At 45.1% G+C, this 15926-nt stretch overlaps 1 protein-coding gene across 16 annotated transcripts in view; it reads right to left on the bottom strand.

Annotated features, from left to right (window-relative positions):
- Mhc (myosin heavy chain) overlaps nt 1-14563 on the bottom strand; it is a 50921-nt gene extending 36358 nt beyond the window's left edge. For all 16 annotated transcript variants that reach the window (XM_014356810.3, XM_014356815.3, XM_014356821.3 and 13 more), the window contains exons 1-3: nt 14546-14563; nt 2331-2478; nt 1606-2040 (exon numbers count right to left, since the gene is read on the bottom strand). In XM_014356810.3, the coding sequence (XP_014212296.2) occupies nt 1606-1809 (204 nt within the window). In that variant the 5' untranslated portion in view covers nt 1810-2040; nt 2331-2478; nt 14546-14563. The remainder of the gene's footprint in view (nt 1-1605; nt 2041-2330; nt 2479-14545) is intronic.
- Nucleotides 14564-15926: the final 1363 nt, after the last annotated feature.

The following is a 15926-nucleotide window of genomic DNA, read 5'->3' as shown; positions in this document are numbered from 1 at the left end:
CGCTTCCGTCCGCGTTGCTAATCCCGCGATTTCGCGCCGCAGAACGGGAGCCGAGAGACATAATAGGGCCTCGGGCGCGAGCCAGGCAATACTAATTTTAGATCCCAGTGATTACTTTTAGACTCGTTGTTCAAGTGGAGGCTTTCTCGTGCGATATTTACTCTCTATCTCGTCACCCGCTTTAATGCCGATCTATACGCGTGTGACACTCGACCGGATCGAAAGGACATTAATTCATCCATCGTGAAAATGAGGCGAGTCACGTAATTCAAAACAAACACATTACTCGACGTAACGGCAAAGCGTTTGGTACATGTCATCGACGACGCGTTGACAAATCAGCTGTTGCTCGCATTTTTTTTTTTTTTTTTTTTTTCTTTCTCTTGCTTCCCCTTTGCGTTTTCGCGTTTCTCTCTGGCTATTCTCCGGTGGCTCTTGAAATAGAAAACGCGAGCGCCCGATACGGCTTGGCTGGCGTTGCTTTTCTCCCGCTGCTCGTGAAATTTGTTAAACAACGCCGACGCCTCCCCCTCCGCTGACGTCCCCTTTCGAATTTCCGAGGAGCTCTTCCGATCCGACCTTCCTCGCGTTCCACCGCGAGCTTTTAGGTCGCCCTCGCAACTGCCTCTCCCTCGCGGTACCAACTCTCTGGGGCCATTTTTCCCCCTCTCGATTGCGTAATCGCCGAGTGCGAATTTTCGGAAAGACGAGGTGACGTAAGCCCCTTTGTTCCCCTTTTGGGGTCGAGCTTTACATACTTGGCGCACCCCTGATCTCCCGATCTTTGGGCTTTTAATCACCCGGCTGTGTCGTCAAGTGTTTGCGAGGCTCGTTGTTTTACTTTACCTCAGTTGCGCGGTTTAAAGTGAAAGTTTGAGTTCTTTGATGGCCCGTAGAAAACGCGGATGGGGCGTAGCGAGAGTGGGGAAGCCGAGAAAATTGGCCGGGCGACAAATGTTGGCGACCGACGTGACGTAGACGGTGTCGGGCTGTTGTGTCATTTGGCGAGATCTTTTGGGTGCTATTACGAGTCGAATGCCTCCCTCTCTCTCTGTATCTGCTATTACGAATTGAAACGTCTTGTGCGCGGATGCTTTTCCGCAGGAAACGTCGTCGCGCCAAGGGGACTCTCACGCGTTGTACACGCACAGGAGGTGTTGGGATGAAGAAAAAAAAAAAAAAAAAAAAAAAAAAAATGAGGAAAAAATTTCCGCTCGTCGATACCGCGCTACTCGATACTCTCCTCGAAAGAGGGGGAGAGTCTATTTTTAATGGAGCCCGAGCTGCTGCTCAAAACACCGACTCTGATCGTTCCAAGCTTTCGTGCGAGGCTACCCGATACTTTTTTTTTTTTCAACATCGCGGTACATTGAATCGTCTAACGCGCACAAAACGCAGACGAGATCTGGAAAGTCACGTTACGTGATAATAATATTCGTTGGCCTCTTTAATGGGCTTGAAGCAAAAAAATAATGAAACAAGGCGACGCGTGAGTGCAGTTGAAACGAAATAATAAAAATGTAAGGGAATTGTCACGAGTATCGAAGAGCAGAAAAATGGGTTTTTTTTTTTCAGAGGGGGTGAGGGGAAAAAAAAGAGACGTACCTCGCCACCGGGAAGGCCAACGGAGACGACGTCGCCCTTGGTCGCCTTGATCTCACCGAGGAGGTAGCCTTCCTTCTCGTCGGGCACCCAGCACGCCTTTTTCGCATCGTAGGGTTTCGTCTGGTCGATTCGCTTCTGCTCGAGCGAGACGTACAGGTACGGGGTTGGATCCGCATCCTCGTCCTGCTTCGGTGGAGCCGGCATCTTGGCTAACTTCTACGGTCGCTCCTGTAACTTTCCTTCCTCGTTTATTCCCTCCTTTTCCTCGCCCGAAGATAACAATAATTTCGTCTCTCTAGCTGCTCCTCTCCTCGATCACCGCGAAATCAATCCACTACGTCGTCGTTGTCGTCGTCGTCGTTTTTTCTCTCTCTTTTCTCCCCTTGTGTCCCTCGAGCGGTAATTTTCAAGGCCCCGCGCAGAGTAGTCCCAATCCTGCGGGCCGATCAACAAAAGTCGATTATTTACGAAGAATATCAAAGTCGAACAAGTAGTAGCGGTTGCGGTGCAAGGATACAAAGGAAGAAGAAGAAGAAAAAAAAAAAAGAGGAGGAGGAGGAGGAGGAAAAAAAAGAAGAAGAAGCGTAGAGGGTGGGTAGTGCAAAGTATCACTCGTGCTTTGCTTCTCGCACTTCTTCCTTTTCTTTCTATCCTTCCCTCCTTCCTTCCTTCCTTCCTTCCTTCCTTTCTGATTCCTTACGTCCCGTTTGCTCTGTCCCACGTACCCAAATGCTGTGTGTCGGCGTGTGCTTATTGTGTCGTGGTTACTTTTCTTTTGTTTGTTCGCGATTCGTGCCCGGATTCGGCTTCACACTCCTTTTCTCTGGCTTCGGCGGCGGACGGACTGCTTCTGGCGGCACGAACTCGGCGGCCCTGCGGACCAAGACAGAACAGCCCGTATATACATACGTGGATGCACATATATACACGTATAGGTAAATATAGGTAACGCGCCGCTCGGACACCAATATGGCGCCGCCACCGCTGCTGCCACTCACGCGCGCACTCCCACCCCCTCCCTTCCTCTGTGCTGGAGCATCGGATCAATCTTAGATCCTCACCCTCCTCCCCTCCCACCCTCTCTCTCTCTCTCTCTCTCCTCGTCTCGTCTCGTCCCCCCCCCTACGTTTTTACGGAGCTGCTCTTTTTCTCCCTGTTTTTCCTTCTTTTCGATTTTCAACCACCCCCTCCCCCCCACTCCCCTCTCCGACTCCATCAAAGCCGAAACTAGGTTCTGCCACCCCGTGGCATTCGGAAGTTTGAACGTATAACGCCCGGAATGCGAAAACTGCCCGTTGTGTAAGTACCGTGGGGGTGGGGCGAGTAGTCACTTCGACCCCCAGCTGCTCGGTCGTCCTGATTTCCATCGGGGGTGGGCATGAGTTTTTTATTTTGATGAGAACTGGTCATCACGATTTTATTAGTTTTGGTCGTTACTCATCGGTATTGAAACGTTTTGTTTGGAACACTTGAGTTTGGTCGATGAACGGGATCAATATATTTTGCATCGCGTCAATGGAACATTGTCACTCTCGACAATTGACAAAAAACAAAAAACTTGATCAAAAGCAACGTATCGAGAGTAATGGCACTTTTTTCAAAAATGTCCATCGAAACATCAAAACACTCGTGAGTGTGGGGTGAGGGGTTGGAGGAAAAAAAAAATATACCGTCCAGAGTAAAATAAGAACGAGAGCATACGTATGTAAGTGGCCATCCGGACCAAAAATATCACCAGATTAAATTTATCACGAGCGGGCCGGCCGAGAAAAAGGACGTTCAAGAGGGTTCACCAACAAGAGAGAGCTCCCCCGAGAAATTCCAATCGTCGATGCATCCACTTCTTCTTCTTCCTCTGCTTCGAACTACATCAGTCAACGCACTTTACGAGTCCATTGCGCCCTTATCATATCCACGAAAATGGCACAAATTTGTTTTTTTGTTTTTTTTTTCTTTTTTTAAAATGTTTTATTGTCCTTTACGAATCACCAAATTTCTTTCATTGCATATAAACACACAATTGATTTTGTTTTTTTTATCTTTGTCCCCGATTATCCTCGTTCTCCTTGTTATTCGTTCACTCTCACTTTTGGTACTTAAGCTTGCACTTCTCCCAAATACTTTGACAATCAACTTCCGGTAACGATATACACGTATCGTATATATATATAAATGTCTAAATATATATACACCCACACACACACACACGTGGGTATATGTTACAACACTCGTGTAGATGTATATATATGTATGTGTATATGTATACTCCGGGTCGTCGTTTCCAAAAAAAGGCAACGTGAGCTCATTCTTCTCGTTCCACTCGTTGCCAAAGCTCCTCGTTCCCCCACAAAAAGAGAGAGAGAGAGAGAGAGAGAGACCTCTTCTCGAATTTCGCGTAATGTCTGCCAATTATTTTTCGCCCACGTAACACGAAGGAGCGCCAAAGCGAAAGAGAGAGAGAGAGGAGTCCAGGAGAAGATTGTTCGAATAGCTGTATCGTGAGTAATAGCAGAAAGAGAGTTAAAAGTAATAATTTTTTTACCCGTGCTTATTGTTAAGAAGAAGAAAAAAAAAAAAAAAAAAGAAAGAAAACTTGACGTTACGCAAGCTCTTTTCTGGTTAGGCGCACGCGCGTTTATCCAAGGTTTGCACTATCAGGGACAGATAGGAGGTGAAACTCTATTGAAAAAATCATAAGAGAAAGGTACACGAGAGAGAGAGAGAGGCGCATTATATGTAGAGATAGATAGATAGACGATAGCAATAGAGATAGATAGATAGATAGATAGATAGATAGATAGGTAGAGTACCGACGTGGTTGCTGCGCACTTACGTTAGAGAGCCGTTCTGTCGGGCAGCCGAGCCGGGCCACCCAATATAAGCACGTGCGACGCGATCCCAGCGGCGCAAGCGAGCTATCATTGGTAAACTCGCTCGGCCAATCGGCGCCCTCGCCACTTCCCGGGCCGATCTCCCCTTTTAGATGGAACTTTCTCCCTTCCTCCCACTCTCTCTCTCTCTCTCTCTCAGGTGTTGCACTCGGCAAAGTATATATATATATCGCACGCGCTACGACCCTCCCTCCCTCATATCTGGTGAGCTTACGCGCAGAAGCGAACAAGCCGAACCCGGGACAGAGAGCGGGCGAACGAGAGATGAAAATAGCAGGCCTGGTGGGAGGCCTCCCCCTTTCTCCTCCGTAAGGGGCAAAGAGGGTGGAGACGCGCAGGATCGCGGCCGAGAGACCCCATAGTCGGCGCTTCGATCATGTCCGAGCTTTTTCGACCCCCCTCGAGGAAGCTACTTTTTTTTGATCCCTCGACAATTTGGATGTGTTGTTTGGTTTTACGAGGGTAATGCCTGCCGTTTCTACTGACAGTGGATGAGGCCACGCCTCGATCGGACACTTGTGGATAGCTTGACTGTATATACGTCAGGACTGCACTTGCCGGCTCCTAGGGCTTGTGTAGGGTGTTGCTGTTTTCCCCCATACTATTTTATGAATCGCAGTACCCAATGGCGAATCGATCGGATGGAAATTTCCTGGGCATTTTGGCTGGCCCCGTGGTTTTAATGAGAATCAAGCGGATACGTACAACCCCACCAGCGAGAAGAGAATGTACCCATCAGTTTTATAATCTCGTAGAGCTCGTGGTTGGCAATCATAATTCACTTTACCCCTTCGCCCGACCGTTACCCTACTTCTCCCTCTCTCTTTCTCTCTCTCTCACTCCGCCGCGTGAATCGTTTTTGGGTATACGCAACGATAATTTTTAGCACCATCTTCCCGGCTCTACTCTGCCACGAGCCGCATTCTACGCCTACATTGTTGTTATATTTTCGTTATTACCATGGACTATTGTTACTATTATTATTATTATTATTATTATTATTATTATTATTATTATTATTATTATTACTATTAATATTACCGTTCGTTGTTTTGACTATCTTTTTTACTGGGTCCTGATGGCCTCTCCGTTGCGCTGTTGTTGCGTTATTTACGATACACACCGAGTAACACCCGAGCCGAGATTCATGCATTTTCCATTTGGACGTGAAAAATAATTTACCGGGTGGGTATTTGCCCAAAAATTCGCCTTGCGAGTGATTAATGTTTCGTCGTGGGTCGTAACTCGTTGTTTCAACGTATCCCGACTTTTACTACTTAAATCCGTGTCTGACCGCAACACGTCTGTTACTGCACCGATTATCGGCCTCTACGCAACGTGTATGTATGTTATACCACGGGCACGAAACAGTATTTACTGTATACGGATGACTTTATAAAACCGCTCAGTATGCGAGTAAGTACAAATCAAGCTCTCACCAATGGTGGCGTTCACGTGCTCTCTAGTAAAATACCTCACCTCGCATCGTCCATTGATATCGGAGTAACAAAAAAAAAAAAAAAAAAAAAAAAAGCTAGAGCGAGAGAGAAGAGCTTGCAAGCTATACGATCGGGGGGATCCTATAGAACCTTGAAATCGAAGAGGGGGGCATCCGATAAGTTGAACCGCTCGCGCTCGGCTGAGCAAATATACGCCTCCACCACTGCACGAACAACCCATATATACATACGCGTGTGCACGTTTACATTCTTCGAATCCCGAACTTTGGACCGGTAGAATAATACTGAGTCACGGTAGCCGTTTCGAGTACATTTATCCGCTCGATCGGTTCGTGCTGTCAATGAAAAACAGAGACGATATTAGGTATACAGTACACGCTTTCGTTCATTATACTACACGTGCACACACGCGTAATGGCATATATATATATGGCATATAGCATATAGAGAGCCTTGTATTTCCCCTTAAGTGCATTAAGCACGCGCACTCGGTGTGACGTGTAAGCGTCACGATTCGCGTGGGTTATTCCCACAGGTCGATGCTTCCGCGGGATAATATTTACCTACTTTAGCTCAGGGGGTGGGGGAGGGTCGATGATCACGCTCTCCTCGCTCGATCGGGGTTTTTTTCATCGTCTTTTCCATACGCTGCACGACTACCTTTCGAGGTGTCATTCACACAGACTGCATGCGTAGTCGTACACCGAAAATAATAATAATAATAATTATTATTATTATTATTATTACGATAATTTATGCCCGAAACTCAACTATACGCGAAAGCACATAATTACCCGGCCGCGCGCTATACGCGTTACACATGTGCACCAGTTGTCCTAACGTTTGGATTAACAGCCGAATAATTGGCTCTAATTGAGATACGGGCTCTGATTAATGCGCAAACGGCGAGGGATATTGATTTATCTACCAACACGAGGGCGCTTGGGCACACCACCCGACGAATAATTCCTCGATCGGACATTGTGTTACGATGTGTTTAATGCGCGCGCCGAGGGGGATCGTTTGGCCAATTAGCTCGAAAGAGAGTGCATGGGCTGCATCGGGCAAAAAATAAAAAGGCAGCTTTTCCAAGCCCATCCGATCGACCGAACAGCGAAGGTCGTCCTCGACTTGGACTGTTTCCAGCTCTGTTTGGTCCGTAGGGGCGAGGGGCATCATCGACCTACCGATCGTCGCAGTAATTCCACCTACTCCCACGTGCACGTTATCACAGGGGTGTATATGTCAGACACTTTGCCGACACCATTGCATTGCATACGTGTACCCGCGGCCCTGAAAAGCAAGGGAAATTTAAATCACGGCTTTCTCTCTCTCTCTCTTTTTTTTATGATTTATTAATGCAAATTTTGTTAGGCTGATGCCATTGTATTAGTTCAGTCATTTTGTTTTTTTTTTATAATATATATACTATGCCTCGGCGTTGTAGGACCTTGAGTCCATTGTCGATTAAATAAATTCAACTTAACTCAACTCAACTCTCTCTTAGGATGAAAGCACGTATACGCTGGGTGCATGAGGGTGGGGGGGGGGGGGGGCTGGGGTCACTTGAACATTGCGTCTTATGGGCTATGGGGGTAAATTCGTCAATGACGGTCGTTTGAAATATTTTTTGCCATAAGATTTAACATGGGCTTTGGGGGCAAAGTGAGGACATCACCGGTCCTGGCATCGCACGCGTAACGTTACACACCTTTACTTGCCTTCAATCTGGCGTTAAATCACCAGATTTTTCGCGAGAATCTTCCAACTTTGATCTCGGTAGATTTACACATTTTGTTCGGAGGCAAGGAGGCAAAAGAGGATTTGTCACAGCTGTGGAAGTATTGATCAAGAATTAAAATTTCGAAAAGGATAACTGTCAATCTACATGTACACGTGAGAAACTCGGGAATGGGGATGAAATGATAAAACATGAGCTAGACGATTAAAAAAGAAATTCATTTGCAAAATTGTTACGGGTACTGAAAAAAACAAAAACAAAAAATTCGTTCCGTCTGATCATATTCGCATATCCCCTGCATATCCGACGTCTGACCATAAACGGAACGGTTCTACTTAAAAACTGTTTTGACGGAGCCCAACGTCCGAGCGGAATGAAAAAACGTGAAATACGAGATTCCAGTGAAAAAGACACTTTGATCTGGAATAAAAATTTCATAAATAGAGTAAAATCGTCGAGTAGGTATACTTGCAACAAAATATAATACTTTTCCCAGCACAGATGGACCAAGTACAAAAACACTTGCCCGAATCCGCGATCCAAACAAACTTGGACGCACCTAATTTACAATTATAGAGCACGCGGGCGCATATATATAGATTTCGGAAACTCGAGTAAAAAAAAAAAAAAAAAAAAGAAAGTTTCCCCTTTCGTCTATTTCCGTAGGGTCCAGCGTAAAGTTAGAGCTCCGCTCGAATTCACCGAAACTTCGTAATGTATAGGTGTTTGTTATTCATCCGCCCAATCGATGTATACATATAGTCCATCGTACACGTGGGTGTTAAGTTCACGTTTTATCCTTACACGTGCAATTAAAGAAAAACGACAGCTCAACTGCGTCTTTCTTGAATTGAAACAAAAAATTATTACCATTTAGTACAGCAGCAGCGCAAAGACGATTTTCACCTGTGGTCCAAGCTGCGAAGGCATCTCTCACGTGCCATTCCCTGCACCGCGTGGTCTTTCCAAAAGCCACATCGAAATCGCGCAAAATAATCTCGGGTAGTATACATATAGGCTTATTAGTCTCTTGCTTCCACGATGCCTAAACGTGCAAAGTGCATTGACGCCGAAATCGAATATTCTCGCGAGATGATTACCGCGAAGAAAAATCGTAGTTGGAAAGTATTCGTAACGTTTTGAAAGACGAAAAATGTAGATGTATCAGATTTCGTTTCACGCGGTGACAAATAATGCAACCAAAATACGTGTTATGAAAATCTTTTTTACTCGATACAGTCCCACGCGTGAAACGAAACATCGATCGCCAGTCGATGGGGGTGAAATTGCCAGAACGAGGGTAGACTAGAAAGGAAAAATCGTTTAACGTGAACTCTCTATCTCTCTCAGCTGGGGCTTTTGGTATTTTTAATCTCACGCAATAATTTTGGAGGGATTTTCCGGAAAATGATAAAATATGCATGAGATCCTTGGCTCGTGCGCGTTATCCTGCAGTTTCGGACATCGATAGCGCTTGGAAAAAAAATGCTTGGTTTTTTTTTTTTTTTTGCTCCCAAAGTAAAAATACCCACAAAAGCAGGAGAGAGCCCCGAAAAATAGAACGAAGCCAGCATGAATCAGCCGGAGAAACGAGAAAAACGAAGAAGAAACGGAGCTGCGTCCCCTGGACGCTGTATAGCAAGGTAAACCATTCCTTACTCCCGGAGCAGAGAGAGTGTAAGTAAGCAGCGGCTCTCTCTCTTTCTTGCGCTCTCGTGCTCGTGTCTTGGAGATTATTTTCGGATGCGGCCGAAGATAAAACCGGGCCAGCGGCGACCCGAAGCACACACACATGTATATATATATAGACGTACACGTCGAGAGAAGCGCCGCGCGACTGGCGTGTGAGCCTTGAGGCTTGACTCACTGGCTCGGCACACAACGGTGTATACAGGGGCTATACAACCTGCAGTACCAACAAGATAAGAGTAAGAGTATGAGTAGTTTATTCAGGCTAAGGAGTCAGAGTCCTTAATAGCCAAAGCTACGTACATTGCCTTTCACGAGGCGGAAATAGTGGGCACGTCAGCCCGTTTACAGAGTTTATAAGATTCAAGCTGCATATCTAACTTAGCGCTATTTGTAATTAACAAGGAAATTAGAAAAAAAAAAAAAAAAGTATAAACATGATTAATATAAAATTTGAATAAAAATAAAAGAACTAATAATAATAATGACATTGTCACCCCTCCACCCTTCCTCTACGAATGACCAAAAATTTGACTTGAAAAAGTCAAGTCCCCACTCCCGCGAAACAGAAGACGTTAGGCCACCGCTGCCTGCCGGGGTGCTAAAAATACCCCCGCGCTTATTGGCGATATTGCGATGATTCATACGTCTTGTTTACTCGAAGAATGCCGCGCGAGCTATTGCATAATAAATTTTACGTCCTATCGGAGATCGCGGCTTTGATATACCTCACGGTTTGCCTGATGTATCTTCGGACATTGTCTATATTGCGAGTTGTAAATGAGAAGAAAAAAAAAATGATGGTTTAATACAGATTTTTTTTTTTTTTTTTTTTTTTTTTTGCCAAGGTATGACCTACCCTTGTACGTATACACGAGAAGAAAGGAGATAAATAATCAAAGCGTAGTTAGCTTAAACAGCAAACAAGAATCATAATAAATCTCTCGAGGCTTAAATAAATTCATTACTCCACCGCCTGCACCAGCCTCGCGGCTAAACTATTTAAATCTCGCGTGACTCAAAATTCATCAGATTTCTCTCTCTCTCTCTCTCTCTCTCTCTCTCTCTCTACACGATTATCGCGACATCTTCGGATGCAAAAGAGATACGCCAGGCAAAGAAAAATATTACTTGTACGTAAGTACGTGTGCGCATGTTGAAGGAAAAAATAAAATAAATAAATAAACAAAACTACACATTTGACGTCCCCCCTCTGTACGAACATTGAGTGGATTTTCCTTGAAAAGAGAATTGGCAGAGGCGCAGAGGGAGAGCGGTTGCATCTCGGCGACGCGGATCGCGACGAGTCGCTCTATTACGCGTACAAGCGCCTCCTTATTACGGAAACGCGCAAAGCACCCGCGTGCAACTATGAATTTCATGCTTCGCTCTCCGTTTCGTACTTCCGGGTGTACTCGCGTGTATATGTTGTATCGTGCGCATCAGCGTTACCCTGCCGTGCGTCGAGTGTATCCATATACAATATATATATATTCGTGTGAAAACAAGCTTCGACTAAACAACCAATCGCATTTTTGTGGCTATAGGTGTACACGGTAGGGAGGGCCATACGTGGGGTCCATCTATATGATGAGTTAGCTCGACGACTGGGCGGTGATAAATTTCGTAGAGCCATATAGCAGGGCCGGGGAAGAGAAATTTGTAGATTTAGCGAGCGCCTGCCGGGATAAATTTGTCGTGGGAATGTGAGATTTTTCGTTAGGGATTTTTTTGACCATTTATTTGATAATTAACTCGGATTGCCCATTTCGTAGGCTGGAATTTTGCATTTACCAATATTTATCACTGTCGAAAACAACAATCTTTTTTTTTTTTTTTTTTTTTTTTTTTTTTTTTTTTTTTTTTTTTTTTTTCACGTAATAGAATGATGTTTTCAACTGCTTCACGAATGATGTAATATAAATCGTGCCAATAGTGCCAACAATTTTTGTTCAACAACCAACAATATGTATCTTTACGCATCATCCTTTTGTGAATAAGGAATTTGGTGGAGCGCTCGAAGTGGGTCTTCAAAGGCAAATTCATTTGCGAAAAGAAGCAAGTTGCAGAAATAAAGGAACGTACGCAGTGCGAAATGATCGAGACGCGTACGTCCTTCGTGTAGCTGTACAAGAGAAGCAGGAATTAAATATTGGCATCGATGCATTATGGCTCGAGAGAAAAATATAGATTTAGCTGCACGTGGATACGGACAATTTGAGTTGTACCGAGTGCTTCCTTGAATGCCGAAAGTCAAAACAATTTAACGTGGGTGCTAAAAATGCGAAATATTTATTTTCTACACGGAGAAATCCGCGGAAAAGCAGATTTTTCACGGTTCAAAACGTAACTGTGTGTTGTTGATGACCCAAGTGTGTATAGGAGGAAAATGGTGACAAACAAGTGATGCAGTGTAACTTTCCAGAGAGTTTTGAAGGTTCATTGTAAAAATTTGACCGAAAAAAAGATGTGCTTTTTTTTGTAAAGTTAAGCTTAACTGTTATAACTATTTTAGTTTCGCACTTGGCGATTGATTACAGAAAAATTGCGGTCACACTGAAACAAAAATGGAATTTAAAAACGAATCTTTCCAAAACAAGGTAAAAACATTTTTTTGGGGGGAATATAGGTATTTCTTATTTTTTAACCCAACCAGTCACACCTGACAGCCCTTTTTTAGATCGATATTTTTCCCCCAATAGAAGTAATCCTTATTATTGTTATTATTATTCTTATAAGAGACTCTTCACGTGTACCTACAACTTGGTTCATTTGTTGCAAATCTTGAAAAACCACATCAACAACCCTTACCCGACCGTCTCGCGATGAAAAATAAAAAAACACAAAATCCGTTATCACAAAGTCACGATCCCCTCCTCTGCTAGCAACGGAGCTCCTCCGCCGTATCAACAGATCGTCGGCTGACAGAATTAACACGCAACAGCGAAATGGAGAGGGGCAGGATTGTACACCGTAGCGCCAGCCGATACGCTGTGTTTTATATATTAGCGATTTGGCCAAGTTACAAGGGGATGCGAGAGGTACAATAGCCGGTGGGGAGGGAGAGGCGACGACAAAACGACCAGCATCGGATGGCAAACGATGGACACGAGAGCCGCGGTGTCGCGTCACGAGGGTGTATATTATATACATAGCACATACTTTGACGACCAGAGAGAACCAGACGAAGAAGAAGGGGGCGCCGACCTAATTGTACCCGCTATCCGTGCTCTTTCTCCCCCTGTTATACATATACCGACAATGTATCCCTACCTGGCAGTAGCTTATTGTCGCTCGCGCCGCAGCCAGAAACCCCGACCGCTGGCTATACACACCTACGATGAACACCTATTATAATACCCCAACTATATGTATATACGTACTGTAAAACGTAATACCTGGGGTGCAGCGAAGCGCCACGCTGGTGCATACATGTATATTTTTGGTTGGCAACAGTCGCGTGAAATAAATAGCTTGGACCAAAAGAAGAAGGAGAGACACGCAGAGAGTGGGTTCGGGCCATTAAAAAAAATGGCCTTTGGCGAGGGTATATATTATAACGCAGGTAGCTTTGGTGCGGATCATTTATCAAAAAGTCACCGAAACGCCGCCTTTGTATTTAGACAATGTGGCCAGACGATATAAGTAGAGGTGCCCCTATATGTATAGAGAGGGAGCGCGGGTGACGGGCTCATTACTATAGGTTTTTGAAATTTTAATCGAGAAGCCGGTCGATGCGCACCGAACGGGAGAAAGACCAAGGGGCGACTAAAATTAGAAGAACGATTCGCAAGAAGTTTATTTTTCACAACATCGTCTGAGCTTCGGTTCATACGTGCGTATAGAGCGGCGGGGCGGGAGAAAGGAGAGCGAGAGGCATGCGATGAGCCCCAATTTTCGGTCTCTCTGGCGAGAGAGCTCGCAGCCCAGGGCTCCGCGGTGACGTGGCGACACTTGTGCCGGCAATGCGCTTCCAACGACCGAGTCGCGGGACGAAAAGTAAAAAAGAAAAATCAACTAGCGGACAACGGCTTTAAATTAAGTGGAGGGACACGAGCGATGGTCGGACGGCTGCGATTAAAATCTTTCTGCTTCGCGTGTGCGTGTGTGCGCCCTGAAGTTTGCTTATTGGCATGCCAACAATAAGCTCGATACTTTTCCCCCTTGGTCTCGTTACCGTTACATATACTCGCTTACAACTCTTCCAAACGTCCGGGCGTTCCAAATTACATTTCTTTCCATTGAGATGCGGACACGGACAAACAAAGTACACACGCGTTGCGCAAGCCCAACTCTCTCCCTCCCGAGCTTATTCTTCGGCTCAATTACACTCGATAAAGAGTTAATTTTCCACTTTAAATTTGTCACTTTGTTAACATAAAAGTGCAAGAGGGGCGAGGGGGGGGGTGTAGGTATATTCTTGGTAACGTGCATACTTTATTTCGAGAAAGAGAAAAGTAGGCTGTGCAAAATAGTAGGTATACCCCGGTGGAGCGTGCTAATGTGCACGAAAACAAGAATAAAACGTAATTTACCGCGGCTAATTGAGCCATTCGTTTTTGGCGCTTGAGTACAGGAGAGCCAGAGAAAACAGAAAGCCTGATAAGCACATAATACTGCACACAATGTGCAAATGAGCCCTCACTCGGTTGAAGAGTCCAACGAATTCTTTGTCGCTTTCATTGGAAAAAAAAAAAAAAAAAAAAAAGAAAAAAAAATAGAAACTATCCTATATGATTTAGGGGCGGCATTGAACTAGATGTCATTTTTCAAGCTTAAAAATACACGTACGCGTGAAATCATCGCGACTCCTCTCTCGCGCCTATATACGTGCTTATATTGTCGGTATCCACATTTCGGAACGCGTAAAAAAGAGAGAGGGGTTGGGAGTTTCGAGGGAAATTCGCAGTTGTACTTTTTCAAGCTGCTTCCATATCACGAGCGCCACCCCCCATCCCGTTATGTTACGCGCGTAAACGCGAGCGTCAACCGACCGGTAGCCGCGCGCGGACGCAGGAAAAAGCTCCAACAGTTCCATTTATAGAACTCTCGTTTCGACAACACCGCACACGAGCTTTCGGACTCGTTTTCTTTTTCTTTTTCTTCCCCTTCTCCTTTTCTCTGAAAATTGACCCACTTATTGCTCCACCCATACAGACCTTATTAACCGCAGCGGCAAACATTTTCAAAAAAAATGACAAACCAAAGAAGAGGAAGAAGAAAAAAATTAAACGCGTACATAAAATTCTTGCAGACTAGATGATGCACTTGCGCACAATGTGTATTCCCTAAGCTGACAGTCGGAGATAGAGAGAGTCGGTTGGTATATATACTTGTGAGTACGGGCCACCACACTCGCAGGCGCGAATCATATTTTTAACTCGCGCAAATATTTGGGACACACGGACGCAGAGGGAGAGAGGATGTGACTTTCTGGCACGGCAGAGGGACATGGGAGTGTGTGCTGCAGAGGTAAACTCGCGCCGTCGTCCGAGGGACACAAAATCCGAGCGGCCAACGCGCTACCGATGATTCCTTTATACGCTACCCATACACATGGCTATACATCATTCCTCTCGATCCCGAACATCGCGCGTCCAATGCAACATATTTATTGTATTGTCAAATGTTCGCGATTGTATCTCGTGTATCGCGTGGTTTACCATCCCGATGTTACCTACTTGGGGTTACCCCTGGCATGCCCAAGCTTGCAAGCTGAGCGCGGGCAGTTGGTTCGGGCGAAACGATGAAAAACCTGTCGGCATCAGCGGTAAGAATCGGAGGTCGAGTCGAGGTCACCGATGACCCTCGGTGCAACGCTCGGAAGCAGACCGGAACACCGTGTCCGGTATATATATATTATATATACAGCGGAGCCGCGATTTCCATTCATTATGCTTACCCATTTGGCACGAGGAAAAATAATACGCGGAATAATTGACAGAAACGAGCAGGTGCGCGCGGTATTTCCCTTTTTTCTGGTCCATCGATCGCTGTACACCAGCGTATACGAATCCGATGGAGGGTTGTATATGTAATAATATATGTACATATGCAACCGTAACGTAAGTATTTTTTGTCGGATCTCCTTCACCTCGGCCTTTCATTTTGCTCGAAGGTAAAACGATTTACCGTGACGCTACTGGCGACGAGCGTGGCATAGCGGTCCGCGTGGGCTCTTGACGGCGAATTTCGCGAGTACAGTAAATAACTTGTCCTCTAATCGTGTTTGTCGAATACCCGCCCATTCGACGCTAATAGAGTACTCGGTTTTTTTTTTTTTTTTTTTTTTTTTTTTTCATTTCCATCCCTCGTGAATGCGTAATACATATTCGTTGGCGGAACTGAAAACTCTACGATTATACCTGCGGTTATGTGCATCCTTGGCTTTTATTTTTGATTATAGTCGCGTTTCTTGAGTATATTTTTAATCCCAAATTTATCAGAGTCAATGCACGTTGAATGGAAGAAAAAAATGGTATCTCTGCCCGAGTTTTTTGGCCTTGGCAAGTTTACACGTCGGGTACTACAAAAACTGTG

The sequence above is a fragment of the Copidosoma floridanum genome, unplaced genomic scaffold, assembly GCF_036245765.1.
Source record: "Copidosoma floridanum isolate Cflo_tuat_1 unplaced genomic scaffold, Cflo_Japanese_pri ptg000019l, whole genome shotgun sequence".
Classification (NCBI taxonomy): domain Eukaryota; kingdom Metazoa; phylum Arthropoda; class Insecta; order Hymenoptera; family Encyrtidae; genus Copidosoma; species Copidosoma floridanum.
Note: the sequence above shows the minus strand (reverse complement) of the source record. Positions and strands in the feature narration are given on the sequence as shown.